Source organism: Dipodomys merriami, unplaced genomic scaffold, assembly GCF_024711535.1.
Source record: "Dipodomys merriami isolate MVZ:Mamm:240054 unplaced genomic scaffold, mDipMer1.0.p SCAF_9, whole genome shotgun sequence".
NCBI lineage: Eukaryota > Metazoa > Chordata > Mammalia > Rodentia > Heteromyidae > Dipodomys > Dipodomys merriami.
In genome coordinates, this window is record NW_027206512.1 from 52,609,484 (window position 1) to 52,633,383 (window position 23,900).

The following is a 23,900-nucleotide window of genomic DNA, read 5'->3' on the forward strand; positions in this document are numbered from 1 at the left end:
AGTTCAGCATAGCAGTTAGGTGCACATACAGTCTGGCCTGAATCCCAGAACCATTTTCTGGCCTCCATTCTTAGCCTCTTTGTGCATGTCTTAGCCTTTTCCCTCACCTGCAAACAAGTCAGACTCCAAGTTTCCATAGTGATAGGTTTAAATACTTGTTTGTGATAAGCCCTTTATATATATACATATATATAAAGTATAAAATATATATATAAAGTATAAAATATATATATATATTTGCTGTTATCACTATTTTCCATTCATTTAGATTGGGAGACACCTTTGGCTTGAAAATGGGAGCTTGTTAGTGGCATAAGCTATTTCCTCCAGATGACTGAATTCATACTATCAAGCAAATACTGGATCTGATGGTTAGCTAGAAGCCAAGAGTCAGAGTAAAGGAAATAGAGTATTTCCTGGAAATACTCCAGCCAGATGTGGAAGACTGGTGATGATCTCTACTATAGCAATAGTTATGTCTAAAAAAAAAAAAAAATCAAGGATGGTTTCTCTAGAACTCCTCCTGGAGTGTGAATATCCCAACAGTGGGACCTTTGTCCTTTTTTTTTTTTTTTTGTGCCTGTCCTGAACTCAGGGCTTGGGCCCTGTCCTTGATCGGTTTTTAGAATAAATGCAAAACAGCAATCAGACAGGAAGATCTATAAAGATCACTGCTCCCACCAATTTGCTTTGATGTTAGATGCAGTCTTAATGGGTATGCAGTTTTTTAACCTCTCTGGGCCTTAGCATGTACATCTATACAACGCCTTGTAGAGCTTACTGTAAGAATGAAGTCAGAGGCCGGGCTAACACTGAAACGATGTGTGTATAACAGAGGACACCAAACAAGCAAAACAAAGTGAATGGTGCCCTTGCGGCCAATTTTCTCTACTCCATCCTCGCAATCATTGATAACGTGAGAACATGTTATCCGTGCTGGATCCGTGCAAACTGGGACCGGGGCAAGTTAACCTTTCTTTCACGGCCATAGTGAGGTGCGCTGGCTACAGGTTCCAGGTTGTGCTGGGTTCCAATTCTGGCACTGCCATTAATCAGCTCTATCATCTGCTACTAAACGTCTCCAAGTCTTAGGCTCCTTTAAAGCCACATCAATACGAAGTAGATAGGGTTTCCTAGCCACGACTAGATTTTTTTTTTCTTTTCTTTTCGGTTAAAAATGAGAGGCACCAGGTGAGGCAGAAAGCGTGGGAAGGCCAGAGACTCCCGCCCGCCCAAGCAGCAACTCAGACCCGCTCGTAGCTCCGGGTGGAGGGAGGAGACACATCCGGCGCCGAAAGGTCCAGCCAATCGAGTAGCAGGGCCGCACTGGAGGTCCCGCCTCTGGGCGGCGTGCGCGCGCCCCACGTTCGCACGCACAGCACGCACGCTGCGGAAGCGCGCGCGCGCAGGCCCAGCCCTCGTCGCCGCCGCCATTTTAGCTCCTGGTTCGGGCCGCTCGGTGTGGGCTGTTGTAGCGGGAGGGGTGGAGATTTCCCCCCAAGAGTTAAGTCGCTGCCCTCGACTGGGCGGATAAAGCCGTCCGCTTTATCTCGTGTTAATTCCTCCTGCGGGGCGAGGGCGAAGATGTCCAAGCGGCACCGGTTGGATCTCGGGGAGGATTACCCCTCCGGCAAGAAGCGTGCGGGGACCGATGGGTAAGCCAGGCCCGGGGCGCGAGGCGGCGGCTCGGGCTCGGCCTGGGGGTCCCGGCGGGGTCCCGCCGGCCGGGCCTTTGTTTGTTTTGGGGTTCGAGTTGGAGCGGCGCCCGATCGGCCCGCAAGGGCGCCGGGATGCGTGTGGCGGGGCCGCCGCCCGGCCTTGTGTGGAGGGCGGAGAGGCCTGTGGCGGCCACGAGGGCGGCGGCTCCCCGTCCTCCCCGCGCTCCTCCGCGCCCGGCCCCCCGCCCAGAGGCCCCGTGGCTGCAGTCGGGCGGGAGGGCAGCGCGGGCCTCGTGGCCCCGGCTCCCGAGTGAGGCCTGGAGCCGGGCAGGGGGCGGGGGAGGGCGGCGGAGAGCCCTCGGCCAAGGACACCCGATCTTGCCGGGCCGAAGGCCCGGGTGGGGCCCGGCGGCCGGGGTGGGGGGGGGTGGCGTCTGGGCGCTGGGGAAGGGGCGAGCGCGCGGGTCCTGGGGCAGGCCCTCATGGGGTGTCGGGGGCGGGGGGGGGGGACCCGCGAGGCCGGCGGCCGGGGGAGTTCGTGGTGGGTGGAGGGACTGTGGCGGGCCTGCTGGGAGGAAGGAAAACGTGGGGTGTACCTCGTGGGTGGATGATGGTGGGTAGATGGACGGATTCTGGTTGGGGAGCCGTCGAGTTTTACGTTTGGCGGGAGAGAGCGAGCCTGGGCCCATTCAAGGACTTGATGAGGAGATGGGAAGACAAAACTTCCGCTCTCTGCCTCCTCTCCCGCCATCTCCTTTTTTATTTCCTGCTCGGGTCCAAAACTGGTGGCTTGGGCATCCCTGGGGTAGGAGTGGGCAGGCAGCACCTCCCCCTTTTTTCTTTTTTCCTTTCCCACGATTTCTCCTCCTTCCCTTCCTAAGTTACTTTTGAAATCCAAAAGATAGTGACGGTACTTGGTGCACCATTTAAAGAATGCGTTCCTCGGCCTTCGTGGGTCCATGAAGTACATGTATTTGTGTTCCTCTTGGAAAACACACACATAGTCTTGGTTATCTGAAATATCCTTGGCCTTTTAGCATTTTTAAGATGCTTAAAAACAAAAAGTGTGGTTATTGTTTGTGGCAAAGTATAGTAGGCCCTGCTGAGGTTTCCAAGTTCCTGTGCAGGCTCGTGGTGTTCGTTTACTTTTCTCTAGCCTTTCCCTAAGCATGCAGAGGCATTCAGTATTTTACTTAAGCAGTGTGTCAGAGTAGTCTTATCCAGTGTACGTTTTACATACAGTGATTTCTTAGGTATTTAAAACCAGAAGCTTCACCACCGTGAGAAGTGTGTGTTTGGGACACCGATTAGTATGGACATCTTGGTAACTTCTGTGAAGTTTTGTTCACTACCATTTTGAGGAGGTTGATTCTTAGGAATCTAGGATATGAAATAAATACCAGGTTTGGATGTACTTTTTGATGCCCTTCACATTTTAATTTTGTGTGTTTTTAAAGCTTACAATACTAGACATTGTGTAATGAAGTAACACCATAAAACAAGCCTCTAAGGCTGTTTAAAACAAAAGGCATAAGATAGTAGTGCTTGTGAGCTCTTTACAGATCCTTACCTTGGAGCTTCAACCTTCAAGAGAGTCTCCTCTGCTCCACTCACAGAATGAGACATGGAGAGCAGAGCTAAGAGGTTTTGGGCAAGCACATAGTTCTTAGTAGGGTCTAGAAGATTCCTTCTCATTTTCATGATAAAAGTACTGTGTGATGCTGTAGTTTTAATGACATATTAATCATGAGTTTGTAAAGAGAAGGAAGACTTGGTTCTTCATTCTTCTGAACCAAAAAGTGCTTGTTTTTTGGCTAGCTATACAACTGATGTATGAGGTCAGATTGGAAAAAAAGGTATATTGGGATAGAATTGATTGTATTTCTACATTTGTGCACTATTTAAAATGCATTCCTTGACATTAATGGGTTCGTCATAATGTATTTGTGGCTTTTGACATTCTTTTGGAAAGCACAAACCCTTGATAAAAATAACAGTTTTGGGTGATGGTATAGTACCATCATAGTGATGACTGTGGGTGTTAACTTGGTATTTGCCTGTCATTAATGGAGAGTTAATCTGTAGAATGTGCTTAAATTCTAGAGAAAATCTGAAGAGCAATTTTTTGTATGTGTGTGCCTCTTCTGTGTCTTGAACTCAGGGCTTGGGTGCTGTCCCTGAGCTTTTACTTTTTTTTTTTTTTTTTTTTTTTTTTTTTGCCAGTCCTGGGGCTTGAACTCAGGGCCTCAGAACTGTCCCTGGGCTTCTTTTTGCTCAAGACTTGCACTGTGTTATGTGAGCCACAGGTCCACTTAGGGCTTTTTGCTGCTTGGTTGGAGATAAGATTCTCAAAAGGACTTACTGGCTGAGTTCAAACTATGATCTTCACAACCTCCTGAATAGCCAGATTACAGGCATGAGCCACCTATCCCTTGCCTGGAGAAGTGATTTTTACATTAGTTTATATCCTTTGACTTTTCTCATAGAACTGATTTTTTTCTTAAAAAATTTTTTTTTGTAAAGGTGATGTACTGAGGGGTTTTGTATATAAGGTAATGAGTACAATTCTTTTTGAACCAGGGGTAGCCTTTCCCTCTTTTTTTTTTCCAAGAACTGATTTTTTTTAACAATGGGCTTGGCAATATTTCTTAGTGCTTAAAGAGTTGCTTTTAAAGTCATTTGTTGACTAGCAAATGATCCTTTGTATTTTTTTTAAATTTTCATTGTAAGCGTTGGGGTTTGATTTTGTACTCTTCCATTTGAGCCAGATCTTTTTTGTTATTATTATTATTATTATTATTATTATTATTATTATTATTATTATTACTAATGCATTCTTCCCTCCCTACTGATGGCTGTATTGGTTTGAGAGCATTTTAGGTTTATTGGTCTTACGAATTTGACTGTCAAAAATCTGGTGTCTTCTCCAGTACTAACTAGGGGAGTAATTAGTAGGGACTTAATTCAGCAGGTAATTTCACACTCCTTACTGAGAAGGGATTATTCCTGGCATACTTAGATGTTGGCATGAGGTGGAAAAGTTATAGGTGTCTGCTATGTATTCAGACATCTTTTTCCTTTTTTTCATAAACCCACAGTCTTCAATATGAAATTACCAAATGACAGGAAATGTGAAATATGGAAGAAACTTTTTAAACTTAGAAACATTTTTATTCTAATGGTGATCTGGCTGTATTACTTCATTATAAGAGCTTTTCCTGTTAATTGAAAAGTAGACACATTAATATAATACAAATAGGGGATGTGCTGCATACCTGACACTATTCTACATGCTTTGTCACTTGAACACGTTTTCACTATAATCCCTTGTGGTAGGTGAGGTTAAGTAACTTGCTCTAGTGGAACATAGAAATGTCCATACCCGAAGGTATTTAGAAGAAGGCAGTAGATTCTCTGAAACATTGCTCTGCATCTTTGGAGAACATTCTATGAACAGTTTTTGGGCCCTGATATTAATATTTAATTATAGGCAATGAGATCTTATAATATATGTCAATGTGTGCTTTGACTTTTCTCTCAAGTGTTATTAGCTGTAGATAAGTTATCCTTTTCATTGGTTGCATAGTTTCCGGTTGTAAAAGATGCATAGTAACTCAACTAGTGTCCTGCTTGTTGATACTTTTTTAAGTGGTTTGTAGATGAAAATTATGGTGAACATTTTAAAATATACACATTGACATTCAACAAATGTGCTTAGATATTCCTGAAAGTACGATTACCTCTGTGGGGGGGGGGAGGGCGGGAGGTTATGTTTCATTAAAGTATTGATTGTGATGATGAATTTGCATCCTCACTAGTATTTCAGTGTCTATTCCATTTTTAGGGAGTTTTTCTATCTAATTTAAAAAATGATCACCAATATTTCTTAGGCATTTCCAGTATGCCAGGCCATATTTTATGCACATTTCAATCGCACAAAACTTTAATTGCCACAGTTTACAGGTGAGGAACAAATACTGTGATCAGCTTACATGCTGAACTGGAATTGAACTGAGAAATAGAGCCATGCACTTGGTAACTGCCAGTGTTATGATAGTATGACTTAGGTGAAAGCACAGTTTTGATGTTTTTAAAAAAGCATTACAACTTAGTAAAATTTTAAGTTTGGCTTTTGTACTAGAGGTGCCTGTTCAAAAAAGAAAATATGCACAAATTTTTGTATTTGTGAAGCAGAGGGCTTGGGTCCCTACTAAACAGATTTTTAATTCTTACTGAAAAACAGTATGAACTGTAGGAAAGTTTCAGTTGGTTGAATTAGTTTTTATATCCTTTCAATTGCTTTATTTAACCTGATAACTTTTTATTAAAGTTTTTCACTTGGTAAGGCTTATGCCTTCTTTGTATTTTTGTGTTTTTGGCGGGGAGAGGAGGGTAAAGCTGTGAATGAAGTGGATCCTTGAAAACTATTGTTAAGCATAGATTTTTACCAAAGCAGAGCATTGGTCTAGTTTTCTTATCATAACTCACTGTCCACATTTTATAACTGGAAAGGACAGGTCCGTCTCTTTTTAAGTACCTGGTACTGTGCTGGAAATATTTGAGAAGTCCGTTAAACATTTTGGTCCATTCCATGATGAATCAATGATTAGAAACAAATCCTTCTAATACCAGCTGTTGAGTGGTGGCTCTACCACTTAGGCCATGCCCTTCCACTCTTTTTGATTTGGTTGTTTTTAGTTTTTGCCAGGTCAGCTAGGGCAAAAATACTTGTGCGTGCCTTTCCGTATAGCTGAGATGACAAGTGCATGTCACTTACATGTAGTTTATTGGTTAAAACAGGGTTTTTCTAACTTGTCCCACCTCCCAGGCTAGCCTTGAACCTGATTATCTCCACTTTCAGGAAGATCATAGCTAGGATTGCAGGTGTGAACCTAGATTAGATATTTTAAGTATTATCTCTAGTTTAAGCCATTTGTAACCATAGTATTTCTTACTTTGCTAGGCATATTATTGCTTGCCGTTTATACATTACTCCCCACTCACATTTTTGGGCAATAAAAGTGCTTATGCTTATTTGTGAATACATTAGACTTAGAGTCACAATGAGAGAATAAAGAAAGCAGATGGTCGATAACATTCAAAAATAGTCTAGGAATTTCAAGTTTTGAATTGTGAGACTTCATTGTTTTATGTTTATTAAATTATCTTTTAGCCTTTACCTTTGAGATTATATATTTGTATATATGTTTTGGGTAGGATGGCTGTCTTTATTCAGTTCTAGCTTTTATGTCATTTAATTCAGTGAACTTTATAAAATAAGGCTTTTCTCCCCTATAAAAATTTTAAGTAGGACAGGCTCAGATATAGTTGGCTAGTTTACCATTTCTGTGGTAGGACTAGTCTAACTGAATGCTAGGTTTTGCATTTTAGCTGTATTTTGTGTGAATAGAGTTGTTTTTGCCTAGGTAAGATGTGTATATACCTACATGCACATTATGGAGAGTAAATGCTCTTTTTTACTCTGCTACTGATCCCTTCAGTCACAGGAAACAATTGAGAATAAGGAACAAAAATGACACAGGGACTGTCTTATGGCATGTTGGCTCACTGTTTTAGTTTGGATTCCAACATCTTGTTATGGGTTTGTCCAGAGTAAGAGTTGGTCTGGCATAAACTGGATTAGTAAAATGAATAAGCACAGATCATTATATTTCTTTTCCCTCCCTCCCTCCCTCTCTCCCTCCCTTCCTTTCTTTCTTTTGGGGGGGTCAGCCTGGGGCTTGAACTCTGGGCTTGGGCACTGTCCCTGCACTCTTCAGCTGAAGGCTAGTGCTCTACTGCTTGAGCCACAGCGCCACTTCTGGTTTTCTAGTATTTTTTTTGGAGATAGGAGTCTCATGGACTTTCCTGCCCAGGCTGGCTTTGAACCGCGATCCTCAGATGTCAACCTCTTGAGTAGCTAGGATTACAGGCGTGAGCCACCGGTGCCTGGCAGATCATTATATTTCAACTATCTGGTAACTTTCAGGTACATCTCAGGGCCATGCTACTTGTTGGATTTCCTAGCATAGGTCATCATTGTATTAGGGTTTATCTCTGGTAACTAGAAGTGGATACCAGAATTAGTATTCCTTAAAATTGGCTAACTTTTAGCTAAAAGAATTACCTGAAAAAAATTAACATTTTAGAAACAACTCCAGTGAACAATGTTCAGTGAAACTTGTTTTTAAATTGGTTATATTGACTGAAAGTATGTGGCTGTTACTTTTAAGGTGAAAATGTAGTTAAAGCTATGGAATAAAGTTTTATTTTGTTTTTCTTATAAAGTTGTATATACTTTTGATACTATGTATAACATTAAACTGTTCTTCACTTAGCAGTACAACATGAAACTGCAAAAAATAATTTTGCACAAAACTTTCTAGGAAAGATTGTGATGTCACCTTTACAATTTGACCTTTTTCTTACTCTATCCTCAGCCTCCTGACTTGCTAAAATAAGTCAGGCTTTTTATTTGCAAGAGGCGCAGTTCTTGTGTTGTCTTGTTAAAAGTTCTTGAAAGAGAATAAAGATGTTTATGATGGATTGTGGGCAATTGGTCATTATTTCAATCAGATAGCTACTGAAATTTATACTCTTTGACCATGCTACCATGAACATGGTTTTTGTATAACTCAGAATCTGAATATAAAATTTTTATTTCTAGGAAAGATCGAGATCGGGACCGGGACCGTGAAGATCGTTCCAAAGATCGAGATCGAGAACGTGATAGAGGAGACAGAGAACGAGAGAGGGAGAAAGAAAAGGAGAAGGAGTTGCGAGCTTCAACTAATGCTATGCTTATCAGTGCTGGATTGCCACCTTTAAAAGCGTCTCATTCAGCTCATTCAGCCCACTCAGCTCATTCAACACATTCTACACATTCTGCTCACTCAGCTCACACTGGACATGCAGGACACACATCACTGCCACAGTGCATTAATCCATTCACCAACTTACCCCATACCCCTCGATACTATGACATTCTAAAGAAACGTCTTCAACTCCCTGTATGGGAATACAAGGATAGGTTTACAGATATTCTTGTTAGACATCAGTCGTTTGTACTGGTTGGTGAGACTGGGTCTGGTAAAACAACACAGGTGAGTTATTGTGGAGTATGGTACATATTTTTACTAATGTTAAAACTTACCACATGTTGTTTATTTGATCTGAGTGATCATTTCCATTGTTTGTTTTGTAGAACACCTTCAAGAATAGCTGCTGTGATGATTAGTACTTGCTGTAGACTTTCAGAGGGAGAATACTGTAGGGAGTCATATACTCTCCAAGTCTTTTCAGGAAAATTGCAGGGCTTTTTTCTCCAGTTTTGTTACCTTAGGTGTGGAGGTGATAATCTCCAACCCACTTTGACTCTGGGGTTTGGTATATAATTAGAGGCATAAAGTTCCTGTTCTTGTGCTAGGTGGTGAGATCTGAGCCACGAAGTGGTGGTTTTGTTTTTGTTTTGTTTTGAAGTAATTTGTTGAACTGGGTGAATATTAAGTAGTTCAAAAAGTAGAAGCTCTAAAAAGCTTACAGTAAAGCCTACTCACACCTCCATTTGGTTCTTCCCAACCCCACTAAACAGTGTTGAAGATGACTTGTTCATAAGGCACCTAGAAATTTTCAAGTGCAGATATGGCATTTTTACTAGGCCCCTGTGAATAGACATCTGGAGTGTTTTTAAGGGTTTTATGGGGAAATATGTTACGTTGAGGCAGGGTATTGCTTGTAATAAATATAGCCAAATAGTTTTTTTTCCCCCACTGGAAACATTACCACTTAAGCATGTCCAGGAGGCTGTTAGATTATATTACCAAACTTGAATTTTTCTAATCTGGTAGGTAAAAAATGGTATTTCTGCAATTTTTTTGCTGATTAATAACATCTTTTCATGTTTGAGCCTGAACCATTGGTACATGTATATACACACACATGCACACACAGACACACATATCTATATGTACACATACACACATGTTTTTTAATTTATCTTTTGATTACAGAAGTTGCCATTGTAGAAAGTTTGGGAAATTGAGGAAAGTGTTGAAATGAATTTAATAATTGCCTATCTTAGTATGCAGAGATGGTAGTTAATACCTCTGTCAAAGGTACATAGTTAGAGCACACTGTACAGAGAGTTGAGGATTTTTTTTGGGGGGGGGGGGTGGTTCTCTGTAGTCCAGACCAGCTAGCCTTGAACTGAATCCTCTTGCCTCAGCCTCCCAAGTGCTGGGATTATAGGTACCAAGCTTAGGGTTTGTTTTTTCTTGTTAGTGTTTATTGGCGGGGGTGGGGGGACTGATGTGTAATGAATCAATTTTGAGTATTTCATGGAGACATTTTGAAAACTTATCAACTAAAGTAGGAAAAGTACCAGAACACTTAATGTAGATGTGAAATACAGAGAATGTTGGGTTTTTACTCACCTATTGGAATGACCACATATTTATGACTATAACTCTAAAACTGTCAATGTCACAGTATTTTAAGTAATTATTTCAAATATGTTACCAGTTGAGTGTTAATAACATTTATTTTTAAAATTAAGTAAAGTCAGGTACTGGCTTTTTGTGTATTACCACTCATTTTAAGTTTTTCTATAAATGTTCAGTGAGAGTAATGTTCACATTTTACAGATGAGCAGAATGAGGCTTAGATGTATGAGAAATTTAACAGAGAGGTTGATGAGTTGTCCTTGGTTATGGATTTAGGTTGCCTCAGTATTATTAAAGTTTTGTCTGTATATAACTAAGTTTATATTTCATACAGCTGTTATAGGATTCGGTCAGCCTTATTTCTCATTAGTTTATTAGCAGATCATATAGTGGAAAGTTGGAAAGTCTAATAAACTCAAAAGAAGAGGTTTGTTATTATTTTGATTAACACCAGCCCCAGTGACTCATGCCTATAATTCTAGATACTTTGGAGGCTGAGAATGGAGTGAGAACTGGAGAATTGAGGTACCAGGATACCCTAGGCAGAACAAGTTTGCTTGTCATTTCAAACATGTAAGAGGCTGGGAAAATCATGATTCCAAGTCAGCCTGAGCAGAAAAGTCTACAAGGCATTGTCTCCACTGAGAGAGGCTGGATATGGTGATGAGGTTTACTTGTAATAGTGAAGATAGGAAGCCTAAAGTAGTTGGATTGTGGCTCAGTCACTCTGTCCTGAACATAATGAGTGAAAAATAGGGCTGAAGGTGTAGCTTGGCAGCTTACAAAGCACAAGACTGAGTTCTAACCCCAGTACTTACAAAAAAAAAAAAAAAGATGTCTTTTGTGGGGTAATTGAGATGTGATTACTTAAGATTGTAGGGTTTGAAGGGAAAAAATCATACAGTTTGAAAAGTGAATTCATATGCTTATTAAAAACCTACTCAAATGTCAACCATAGTTTTGGTCATCTCTGTGCCAGTGAGAAAATGAGATCATCCAAATGAAATCTAAAGTAATGAGCAACTTTGACAGATCCACAGTAAAGGTATTTTGCATTACTCTGTGAGCACATGATAGGAGAAATTGAAGCTAGTTCAGCTAGGAATTGATGAAACATTTAGCAGATTTTCACTTTTCTAACTTAATGGATTCGTTAGGTTGGCATGCTCAGTTAATTTCAGAGTATAAAGAAGTCCTAAAAGTTTGAGAACGGCTAAACTAACTATAGATATTTTGTTTTCAAAATAAGGGTGAGTTATCCATTTCACTAGAGTGAGCTTTAGGAAATTAATCTAGGAACATTGTATTAAGAATTCTGAATTTAGCCGGGCGCTGGTGGCTCACGCCTGTAATCCTAGCTACTCAGGAGGCTGAGATCTGAGGATCGCAGTTCAAAGCCAGCCCGGGCAGGAGAGACCGTGAGACTCCTATCTCCAATAAAACCACCAGAAAACCGGAAGTGGCGCTGTAGCTCAAGTGGTAGAGCGCTTGCCTTGAGCTGAAGAGCTGAGGGACAGCGGCCAGGCCCAGAGTTCAAGCCCCACGACCGACAAAAAAAAAAAGAATTCTGAATTTTAGGGGCTGGGAAGGTGGCTCAGTAGTAGAGTGCTTGCCTTGCATGCATGAGGCCCTGGGTTCCATTCCTCAGCACCACATAAGCAAAAAGAAAAAAGCTGGAAGTGGCACTCTGGCTCAAGTGGTAGAGTGCTAGCCTTGCGTTGAAGAGCTGAGGGACAGCGCCCAGGCGCAGAGTTCAGGCCCCACGATCAGACCCCCCCCCCCAAAAAAAAAATTCTGAATTTTAAATACATTTAATTTGCCACATAGTGTCCATTAAAATACATTGTGCTTTTGGAGGAGGATTGATGAAATGATGAAGCCTTACTAAAAAGCTGTAAACCATGATTTTGTTAGTTTATAGAACGAGGGGGACAATGTTTTAGTGTACTGTTGGTTCATTTTAACCTTGTAAAGATTTGTTCACAGAAAAGCAGTGGATTAGTTGTGCTTTCCGTGGTTGGTAACGAGTTATCCCCATTTTGCAGAGGTTACCTCACTTAAAATGTTCAGCAACCACTATTTTTTACCAGATGTCATTGTTCAACTATTGTACCAAATAAACCATGTATTCTGGGGCATTGGAGCTTGAGAGGCTTTTGGAAGCTTTGATAGAAACAAATACGTGCCTTGTTGCACTAGATTCCTGTGTAATGTGTGATAGACATTTATATTTTTCTCATAGTTCTTTTCTGGTTGAGTGTTTGGTGTAGGACCCAAAGTGAGAGAATCCATGTGTCTCTAAAATGGAACAGGGTGAATGTTACCAATACCAACGCTTAGATTTTTACTTTCCATTTTCTCCCTGGCTACTCTTATGTGAAGTGCTATTACATTAGGTCCTGTTGAATCTGAAACAAAGTTCTATTGAATGTGAGCAGTTAGAAGTTGACTTTTTGGATGATAGCTAAATTGCCATTGGGAATACTATTTGTAGGAGGAAAAGGTAGTGGAATTTGGTTCTGTTAACCTTCAACCCAAATTTGAATTGAACCAAAGATACAGTTTATAGCAGTTACAAAAAAATGAAATTACTTTAAAGCTACATTTTGTAATTGAGATTGTATAGCAGTGTCAAAGACTTTATTAGGATATATTTGGAAATGGACATTCGTTAAGTATAATTTGTTGATAACTTGGATCCTTTTTTATTGCATAAAGAGAAGTGATCAGACTTCATTGAGAACAGCCTCAGTAGACCCAGACGTTCTCCCCCTCCCCCCAAAAAAATCATTTCCTGAGTCAGTGTTAGATATAACACCTTGGTATACAGAGCCCAGATCTCAGTCTCATAAATATTTCTCCTTATTTGCTTAATTGAATTTTGTTTTAAATTATTGAATGAGATGAAAAGTATTTTATGTTAAATATACTTGATGCTTAGAGTATAATAACTTAAATGTGATCTTACTCTGTAGATTCCTCAGTGGTGTGTGGAATACATGCGATCATTACCAGGACCCAAGAGAGGAGTTGCCTGTACCCAACCCAGGAGAGTGGCTGCAATGAGTGTGGCTCAGAGAGTTGCTGATGAAATGGATGTAATGCTGGGCCAGGAAGTTGGTTACTCCATTCGATTTGAAGACTGCAGTAGTGCAAAAACCATTCTTAAGTAAGTTTACTAAGTCTTTAAAAATGAATACTTTCTCTGATTGTAGCTTTCAGCTACTAGTTAAGTAAGAACTTAGTTAGTAGAGGCTGAAGTTACCCAAATTTAGAACAGAATAAGTCTGAAGCTCAAGGCTGCACTGTACCACTTGAGCCACAGTGCCACTTCTGGCTTTTTTCTGCTTATGTGGTGCTGAGGAATCGAGTCCAGGGCCTCATGCATGCAAGGCAAACACTCTACCACTGAGCCACCTTCCCAGCCCCCAGATGGCTTTTTCTTGTTAATAATTGTATATAGCTTCTTAGTATAGTTTATTGGTGCTGATTCTTAAGTGGAATGTTACTGCTAGTGTAAATTATCAGGACCTCACTGTCTTAGTTCCTCTTTGTGGCCAGAATGAGCTGCTTTCTAACCTTTTTAACATTTCCTAGTATTTTTTATCTTCATCTTAACAGTTGTGTTCTGTATAAGTAGTGATGCACATTGCCTAATGGTCATTCTTCCAAAAAAATCTTGTTCTTGTTGCTCCGTATCTGTATAGGACATTGAACTTCTTTTATTTAATCTGTCATGATACATTATTCCTAAGGTTTTTCTATTTTGTTTTCTTTGATTTTTTTTTTTTTTGAGGTTTTTGGTGGTGGGGGAAGGTACTGAAAGAATATAGGCCTCCCTCTTTAAGGTCAGGTGATCTGCCGCTTGAACCATACCCCTAATCCTTAAGGCTATTTTACAAGACATTTTGGAAGTAAGTTATCTGGGTAATGACCCAATTCTTTGAATACAGATATGTGTAGTGTAATAGGATAAATAAGTCTTCTGATTAGATTTTTATAGAAGAGTAGTATGAACGAAGATTCTTTAATCAAAAAATCTAGTGTGTTAGGTGTTTTCCTACTTGTTTGATACATATTGTTTAATTTGACCATCACATTTTAGTCTCATTTAACAGCAGTTGTACTTCAAAATACTTCCATCAATTTACCTTTATGAGGCATATTTTTTGGCTTAAACCTTAGTCTTTATTGAATAAATCTTGAGATAATACTGCATTATCGATCACTTGTAATTACCGTGTAATTAACAAAATAATTACAAGAAAATCGTATCTCATGTTTTTGCTACTTTAAAATGCAGATGATGTCAAGGACTTAAGAAAAACAAAGGAAAATTTTTACTTAGTAGCAATATATTTCTGACATTTGATTTATGATCACAGCATTTTTCTTGGTAAGTTACAGCTGAATAGAGACAGTTTGGAAACTGAGATGTAAGAAAGGTATGTGCATTATTGGAGAGAAGCGTGTACATTATTGTTAGTAGGAAATAGAGGCCAGACTAAAAAGATGCATGCTCTTGAGAGACTTTGGTTCACTTAATAAGTGATGACAACATAAATGGATATGTTAGCCCAGAGCTAATGTATTTTGGGCATTGTGATGATCTGGAGCAGTTCTCAGAAGCCATTACTAATAATTGTTGTTGTTAAACAATCTGGGTTAAGATAAGTTTATTAGTGTTGTTTCCAGAATTTACTTAAGGTAAAAATAAAACCTAGTGCTATTTTTCAAATGAAATTAGTACTGGAGATTACCTTAAAAGAAAAAAGGAGTTTCAAATGTAAAGCTTTCCTATTTAATAAGAAGTAAGGGAGTGGTAGTTTTAACTGATAGGAAGGCTTCATTAAGTGCAGTGTTTGGGATGCTTCTGTTATTTTGTATATTAAGATATATTGAGAAACTCAAATACTAAAAGTAAGGCTTTAACTTAAGATCATAGTGTATAGTAGGGCAAGAAGAAGGCATATAAGTGCTAACTTTTAAATATGAAAATAAAATGCTTATGTATGGATTGTATTGTTATGGGAACTTTTAATTTATACTGTGGAAAACTAGCAAAGTTTTAACTGAATGTTCTAATTGAAGGACTCAGAATTTAGCAGTTTGAATGTACTTTAGCAAATTAATGTATTTTATACAGTAAGGGTGAAAAGGTAGTTTCGGTGTTTGGGATATCTGTGAATAAATTCTAGGTTTGGTATTGTGCCATTTCAAGTGCGAATTATGAAAAAATAAATCCACACCAATAAGGCAATTGAAGAACCGAACTGTCAGTAAAAGACAGGGATGTAAAGGAGAGGGTAATTGATGACATCCAACATATTTGCAGATTTTCAAAAGCAGTTTATAGTTGAAGTTTAACAAATTTTAACAATTTGCTCTTTTGGTTTTCTGAGAGATAATGAGTTTGAAGTAATACTTAGGAATTCAGTTAGCTGGGTGTATTTGTTAGGCAGTGCTAGATACGGTAATGAAAAGTAGCCCTGGTCTTGACCCCCCCCCCCCCCAACCAACTAAAAACATAAATCTAACTCAAATTGAGATTACACATGTGAAACAATATTTGGTTTATATGAAAGAAAACTTAAGAATTTAATTCAGGGTAAGTTAGAATTTAAGTAAATGCCTGAATTGAAGGCCCTAGGTAGAAAGATTGGAGTGCTGGGTTGCTGAATGAGAATGTTACAGGCAGATAGTTTTTCTTGTTCTTCCTCCTCCTCCTTCACCACCACTACTACTACTACTACTACTACTACTGTCTCTTTTTCTTCTCTTCCTCCTCCTCCTCCTTCTCTTTCCTCTCCCTCTCCCCCTCCCCCCTCCTGCTCCCCCCCCCCCCCCCAGTGCTTGGGCTTGAACTCAGGGCCTAGGTACTGTCCCTGAGCTGCTTTTGCTCAAGGCTAGCGCTCTACCACTTGAGCCACAACCCTACTTCTAGCCTTTTCTGTTTATGTGGTACTGAGGAATCAAACCCAGGGCTTCATGCATGCTAGACAAGCACTCTACCACTAAGCTATATTCCCAGCCCAGATAGCTTTGTTTCTTAATCTGAAGAGAAAATTTACAACTTGAGAAGGTAACTGTAGTTTTATGAATTCTCTAAACATCTGACTGGCTTAAGCCAGCAATCTATTTTAAGATGTTAATGGACTAGTTTATGGATCAGAGAAGTCCTTTTTTATCTGCATTCCCTAACTAGGCCAGAAAGTCTTTTGGGAACAGGATTTGTGTCTGTATCTGTGTATTTGCTTTGTATACAGAACCTTTGTGGTGGTATTACAGCAATAATATGAGTGGTTTGTCCCTACCATCCAGTCTATTTGGATGGATCTTTCGCATAATTATTTAAAAAAGGGGAGGGGATAGATAATTAATGAAAAGACGTTTTATAAGACTTCTGGTTGAGCAGGATATAGTATTAGGGTACATAGGGTACTTTTTATTTTGAATCCTTTTCTTTGGAGTCATTAATTTGTTTCTATTTGGATATTGTACAAGGCCAAGACCCAATCTGGGACTAGTTTATGTATAAGACTATGTGCTGACCTAAGATGTTCGTTTGGTATTTAAGCTAATTGAAAGCCAAGAAAAGGCAAAGATGAGGATGTGGTTGAAATCTGTAAGTGACTGGGAGAAATGAACAATCTTGGATTTCATAGTGTGATAAATCTCCCTTTGTAAAGCTTGAGTGAAATAAATTTTGAACAAACCAGCCGAGGGGTACTTTCATATCTGGATCATACAGCTGTAGAATTGTTTCCTTAATCTCCAAAGGGTAGGGAATTTCCATAGGCAAGACAATGAAAAAAATACAAAAGTATTTAACAAATATAAGCATTATACAAATACTGTGACACTAAGGAGATAGGTGAGTAGTGTAGAACCTTTAAGGTTGTGTTGGGCACTGGTGGCTCATGCCTCTGTAATCCTAGCTACTCAGGAGGCTGAGATCTGAGGATCTCGGTTCAAAGCCAGCCTGGGCAGGCAAGTCCGTGAAACTCATATCTCCAATAAACCACTAGAAAACCAGAAGTGGCGCTATGGCTCAAGCTGTAGAGCGCTTGCCTTGAGCTGAAGAGCTGAGGGACAGCGCCCAAGCCCAGAGTTCAAGCCCCATGACCAACCAAAAAAAAAAAAAAAGGTTGATGCTGGAGGACCGACATAGCAGGTTCCTGGAAACAACAGACAAAGCAATGAAGTTGCCTGTCCCACAGGCACCATCATTTAAAAGTAGGTGGCTCAAGAAAAGATGGAAAAAAGACCAGTTATTGAAGCAAAGCCTTTGGAGTCAGTGCTGGTGTCCTAGCTCTGTCAGATTAAGTATTTCAGTCAGTGTTAATGATTCTTGCTGCTGTTAGTGTAATAACCAGCTTTCAGGTCATAGTACTAGTAGTGGATTTTTTATTTATTTCACTTTTCTACTTAAATAGTTGCAGAGAATGAAATAGAGAAGACTGTGCCAGCATTTTAGAAAATCTTAAATATCCTATATGTTCATCCTAGCTTTCTTTAAAGACTGTTGTGAGGTGAAAGAGTATTTTGTTCAAACCTTGCTAAAATTGCAGGATCCAGGGTAACGTGTTTTGGAACAAAAATGGTTTTGTTGGCTTCGTTTGTTAGGTACTTTTTTTTTAATCAGAAAACACACCAAATATATTTCAGCGCCTTTGCCATAACAAAGCTGTATGTTTGGCTTCTTAATCATTTTAGCTACATTGAATTTGGATATTACAAATTTGGTTTGGTGGTTTTTTTGTTGTTGCTTAGTTTTGTTAGGACATTGTTACTTATACCCAACACTGCATTTTCTCATTAAAGAATTCATTGTAATTATTTCTATAGGATTTTCATTATATTAGGTATTAAGTATTACATTGTGTTTGTATTGAATTAGGTATAATGTAAGTTTTTAAATATATGGAAAGATATGCATAGACTGAGACTTGAGTGTCCACAGATTTTGGAATCTGCCAAAGGGCGTACAACTTAGGTTCTTGGAAGTTTGCTGAGGAACAACTGTACTTCTTTCAGAAGTGTTGATTCAATATAACCTTAAGGAAATTACTAAACACAAACTTGTTAAATGTAGGCATGTTAATCTGTATAAGCTTTTCTGTAGTAGAGGCATATTTCTATGTGTTTCCTTTTTTTGTTGTTGGTTGTGGGGCTTGAACTCAAGGCCTGGGCATTGTCTTTGAGCTCTCACTCAAGGCTAGTGCTGTACCATTTTGAGCCACAATTTCACTTCCTCTACATGTCTTAAATAGTATAGTGTAAAACTTCTACATTGGTCAGTTATTATTGGGACAACACTATTCTATTGATTGTCAACTCTTAAAGCAGTTCCATTTTGTTACTAAAAAACCTGGGTAGAGGACTGGTGGTCCATTTCTTGAACTCGGGGCCTATGCACTGTCCCTTAGCTTTTAACTCAAAGCTGGCACTCTACCACTTGAGCCACAGCTTCACTTTCAGCTTTTGTTGGTTGATTGGTGATAAGAATCAAGGACTTTCCTGCCTGGGCTGATTTTAAATTGTGATTCTTGGATCTCAGCCTCCTGAGTAGCTAGGATTAGAGGTGTGAGCCAACTGCATCTTGCTAAAATATAATTCTTTTTTTTTTTTTGTGAAAATACTGTACAGAGGGGTTTCAATTACATGGGCAAGATAATGAGTACATTTATCAAGCATTGTAGCCCCCTCCTTTGTTTCCCCTTCCCATCCCATTCTCCCCCCCCCACCTAAAATATAATTCTTAAGGTGGATTTTAAGCTTGAAATACTATGAAAAATACATTTGTTAATGTTAAGTCCTTAAATTCTGCAGTTCCAGACCCCAAACTTTCTATCCTCTTTTCCCTTTCTTCTGTGATAAAAGATAGGCCTCCCTTTGAATCCTGCATTTCTAATTGCTAATACTGAATTACTAGTGCCTGCCATCATGCCTGGCTTCCAGAGCTTTTCTAAAGCCCCAGTAGAAGCTTTAATCCAACAGTTATTTCTATTGTAATAGAAAAGTGGACCCCTAGACTGGGTTTGTCCTATAACAAAGTACATGTTCTTTTAATTGCTGTGTATTTAATTACTCTTTATCCTTACTAGTGATTCCATGTAGTTTCTTTAAGTATTTGTAGTACTTTTCTTAGGAGATAAGAGCAATAAACATGAGTGCCAGGAAATACTAGCCTTTCAAGTAGACTCCAAACTACAGATAGGATATAGCTGTATATTTGGTTAGGCCAAGGGAAAGCCTGTACAGTAGAAGATAGCAAACCTTTTAACAGTATTGGAACAGCACAGCCTAGCTAGGATTTTTTTTAAATTTTATTTTAGAACAGATGTTTTCTCCGTTTGGGGTATTTTCACTCACTCTGTACCATGGAGATTGTTCTAAAATACCAAGTTTGTTCATTCTTTTCAGTGGCTCCTTGGTATTTATGATTATGTCCTGCAAAATCACGAAGTTCTGTTGAAGTCAAGGAAATTAGTCACAAGTGAATTATGTTTTGCTGCTGAGATACGTCAGTAAAGCATCTCTGAAGGCAAAGTGCCAAGTGCTCTAAAATAGATCAAAGAAATTCCAAAGCATTGGAGGTGGTGGTGTCACTGATTCATGCACTATGCTGGATGGACTGTTAGGGTGTTGAGTCATGGTATAATAATTGGCAGTGCTTTTCTTTCGTGGTTTTACGTAACATAATCTTGCAGCTGATGATGTTGTCCATTTCAGAAGTGATGGTTGTTTAATTTTTAAAATAAAACTAAAAGAGATAAAGGTATACAAATGGAAAGTAGACTTGTCTACCAAAAATTGTATTAAATTATAACTAAATTTGGGTGAGTTCTTTGTGTACTCTCAGTTTGCTCGACAGATGTCATTAACTACAAAAATACCAGACTAGTCCCAAAAAGATTGTTAGACTAATATTGGTGAAGAACTGAAACGATGAAGTCTTAAGAAATGATGTGATTCCGGGCTGGGAATGTGGCTCAGTGGTAGAGCGCTTGCCTTGCATGCCTGAGGCCCTGGGTTCAATTCCTCAGCACCACATAAGCAAACAGAAAAAAGCCGGAAGTGGTTCTGTGGCTCAAGTGGTAGAGCGCTAGCCTTGAGCTGAAGAGCTGAGGGACAGCACCCAAGCCCAAAGTTCAGGCCCCACGTCCGGACCCCCCACCCAAAAAAAAAAGAAAAAAGAAATGTACTCATCTTGCCCATGTAATTGTAACTCCACTGTATGGTATTTTCACAATAAAAAAAATTTTTTTAAATAAAAAATAAAAAAAAAAGAAATGATGTGATTCCCCATTCTACTTTAAAATCTGTATAAAATAAAATGGACTTAATATTTAACTGAATTGTAACTTCAGCATTTGAAGGCATACTGTTTCTGTCTTGTCCAGATGCCAAACTTGACAACAGTTGTCCTGTATTAGTAATAGCATTAGTCAGAGTAGAATGGACAGGAGATGGCTGACCCATAAACAGGTCTGCAAACCACCCTTAATCTGATACTGACTAGCTAATTACTCATGTGAAGACTGGATTCTCTATTAACTGTCTTCTTTAAGCTGCCTTTGGTGTGGGGAGGAGGTAGTGGTGATGCAGTGGTTTGAACTAAGGCCTAGATTTTGCTAGGCAGAAACACTACCACCTGAGCCCACCCCCCAGCCTCTTAAGCTATTTTTAAACTGCATTTAGATGTAGATCCTGTACTTGAGTGCCAGAGATTTTATGATTCAGTTTGTTTGTCTTGCCAATCCTTGGCTTTGAACTTTGGTCTGGGTGCTGTCCCTGAGCTTTTACCACTTGAGCCACAGCTCTACTTTTTGGGGTTAATTGGAGGTAAGAGTCACCGTGGCTTTGAACTGTGATCCTCAGATCTCAGCCTCCTGAGTAGCTAGGATTACAAAAGCCAGAAGTAGATCTCAGGACTGACATAAAAAAAAAAGTCTCAGCAAATCGTAATGTTCGATGAAATTTTATGATGTGTAATTTATTTGGTGTATGGTTGGTATAAAATGTCCTGAAGCTTAATTTTGCCATTGATTATGATATTAACACATTTACCTTGGGCAGAATTTTGCTTTTTGCTCACCTAATTTCTTTACCGTTCTTTTTTTATGCAATGGAGTTTAATTTTATAATGACTTAAATGAACTTTGACCAACGTGTTTATTGTGAATATAGGTATATGACTGATGGAATGCTACTTCGTGAAGCCATGAATGATCCCCTCCTGGAGCGCTATGGTGTAATAATTCTTGATGAAGCTCATGAAAGAACACTTGCTACAGATATTCTGATGGGTGTCCTAAAGGAGGTTGTAAGACAGAGATCAGACTTAAAGGTGAAGTAGTTTATCCATTTGATTCGTTTATTGGTGTGTGTATCAATAAAAGTAAGGGAACACTGATCACTAATCATCTGTAACAAAAGCACTCAAGTACCTAAGTTATTTGTTTCCTGGTATTCTGAAGTTTGGAAGGAGGAGAGGTGGAGTGCTGGGGATCAAACCCAGACCCTTGCACTTTTGTTAAACAAGTGCTACCACTGAATTGAATCTCCAAGTCTTTACATTATTTGTATTTAGCGTACTTTCTGGGACTTCACTTAAGATTTCTTCCTAGAAGTCTTCTACTAGAAAGTACTTTTTTTTTCTTTTGGTTGGTCGGGGGGCTTGAACTTGGTCTGGGTGCTGTCCCTCAGCGATTCAGCTCAAGGTAAGTCCTCTACCACTTGAGCCACAGTGCCACTTCCGGTTTTCTGAGTGGTTTATTGGTGATAAGAGTCTTATGGACTTTCCTGCCTGGGCTGGCTTTGAACCCTGATCCTCAGATCTCAGCCTCCTGAGCAGCTAGGATTACAGGCATGAGCCACTGGCGCCCAGCTGGAAAGTAGTTTTTTTATAATCTTAATACCGTAATTTTTAGTGGCTGGGCTGCTCAGTGTACCCTTCATTAAGTATAATACCCATCTTTGTTCCTTAGATTCTTAACTTTGTCCTAAAACAGAAACACCTGAGAGTAGGAAAACTATACCCAGGACAGTAAGCGCATGACAAATACATTGCTTACTATCTTGCATTTTCTCCTTCCCTGGTGTACTTTTGCCAGTGTTACTGTATAAGACTATTTTCTGGTGTTTTTGTCTCTCAAGTTCCTCTTTATGCTTTGTGTGTGTATCATTCTTTGGAAATTAAGACTTACCACTTGTTGGTAAGTGTTTTAAAAGAAGTACCAAAATGAATACTGTCATTATAGAGCTATCAAGGTTTTGAGGAATAGCTTCCTTTAAGGTAAAATTTGAGACTCTTTAGTATATGGTTTACCTAAAGAAAGAAGTGGCATAAATCAGTGCCTTTTCCATTTTAACTTTTTGTAACTCTTGCTTGCAGTTTTTTTTTTATTTAAAGTTACGTTCATTAATAATGATGTAAAAAAGAAATGATGTACATGTAGTTTTCTGGCCACTTTGTGCATTTTGCCCTTGTTTTTCCCCTTTGGAAAGTTTTAATTAAAGCAGAAGGAATCATTCCGTATTAATGTTGTCTACCAATCCTGCCACTTATTTCTAGAAAACTTTAGTTTTTACGGTATTGTGTCACAGAGACATACTATAGTTCACTTATTTATTATCTTTTTCTGTCCCTCCCCCACTCTCCCCCTTGAGACTATGAACTCTTAAGGCAATTTTGAAATTATTTGCTATTTTTTACAGGTTATAGTTATGAGTGCTACTCTAGATGCAGGAAAATTCCAGATTTATTTCGACAACTGTCCTCTTTTAACTATTCCTGGACGTACACATCCTGTTGAGATCTTTTATACTCCAGAACCTGAAAGAGATTATCTTGAGGCAGCAATTCGAACAGTGATCCAGATACATATGTGTGAAGAAGAAGAAGGAGATCTCCTCCTTTTTTTAACTGGTCAAGAGGTATAATTATTTGTTCCATTGTTCAGCTTTTGTTACTTTATTTCTACTAAACAACTTTAAACTTATGAACTTGACACATTAACCAACTTTTCTCAGTGGTTTGTTTTTATTCACTGTTAGTACTATTATGTAAAATTCTTAGCCAACTGTCTTATAAACCATAGAGTATGTTATAGTTAATTAGCCTGGGTGTTATATATTTTTAGAATTTCAAGATTTAGCTGTTTATAGTCTCAACTTTCGCAGAGGCCCAGGTTGTTAGTGGTATTTTAACTAAGGCATAAATTTGCATCACAGCTGCTCTAAAATCAGGCAGTCCTCATTAGTTAATAGCTTGTGAGTGAACTTGGGTGCCCATCTGTCTTATCATCAAAACATTCATGTTTGTCTTCCATGTATGTACTCACTGTAGATGTCTGAATTCAAATTTAATTTTAGATACTAATATTATTCTTAATAACATTCTGTAAACTTTTCCAACAGGGCTTTTATAGGTATGTTGTGAGAACATTTGGATAAAATAAGGTTTTGGAAAAACCAAGCAGTGAATAGTTTCTTAAAGCACCTTTTTTTTTTTTTTTTGGCTCTCATGGACTTTTTTTCTAGAATATGCTTCTTAAACTGCTGTATGTGAAGATCATTTGAAAAACTTGGAGAATCTGATCCAGTAGGTAAAGGTGGATCATGAGTTATCCTGACTTTCTAATAAGCATTCTAGCAATGTCCATGTTTCTCTAGGGTTGAGTATCAGGATTCAGTCATTTCCCTGTGCTCTTCACTGTGACAGCCGCTAAGAAACATTAGGACTTGAACATTGAAAGGTGACTAGTATGAAGAGGGACTAAATTTTAATTTTATA

At 39.0% G+C, this 23,900-nt stretch overlaps 1 protein-coding gene across 1 annotated transcript in view; it reads left to right on the forward strand.

The window, feature by feature from the left end:
* The first annotated feature begins 1,397 nt into the window (after positions 1-1,397).
* Dhx15 (DEAH-box helicase 15) overlaps positions 1,398-23,900 on the forward strand; it is a 45,489-nt gene continuing 22,986 nt past the window's right edge. The window contains exons 1-5 of the mRNA XM_070012699.1: positions 1,398-1,655; positions 8,326-8,761; positions 13,075-13,268; positions 21,293-21,452; positions 22,823-23,041. Coding sequence (XP_069868800.1) covers positions 1,585-1,655; positions 8,326-8,761; positions 13,075-13,268; positions 21,293-21,452; positions 22,823-23,041 — 1,080 coding nt within the window. The 5' untranslated portion in view covers positions 1,398-1,584. The remainder of the gene's footprint in view (positions 1,656-8,325; positions 8,762-13,074; positions 13,269-21,292; positions 21,453-22,822; positions 23,042-23,900) is intronic.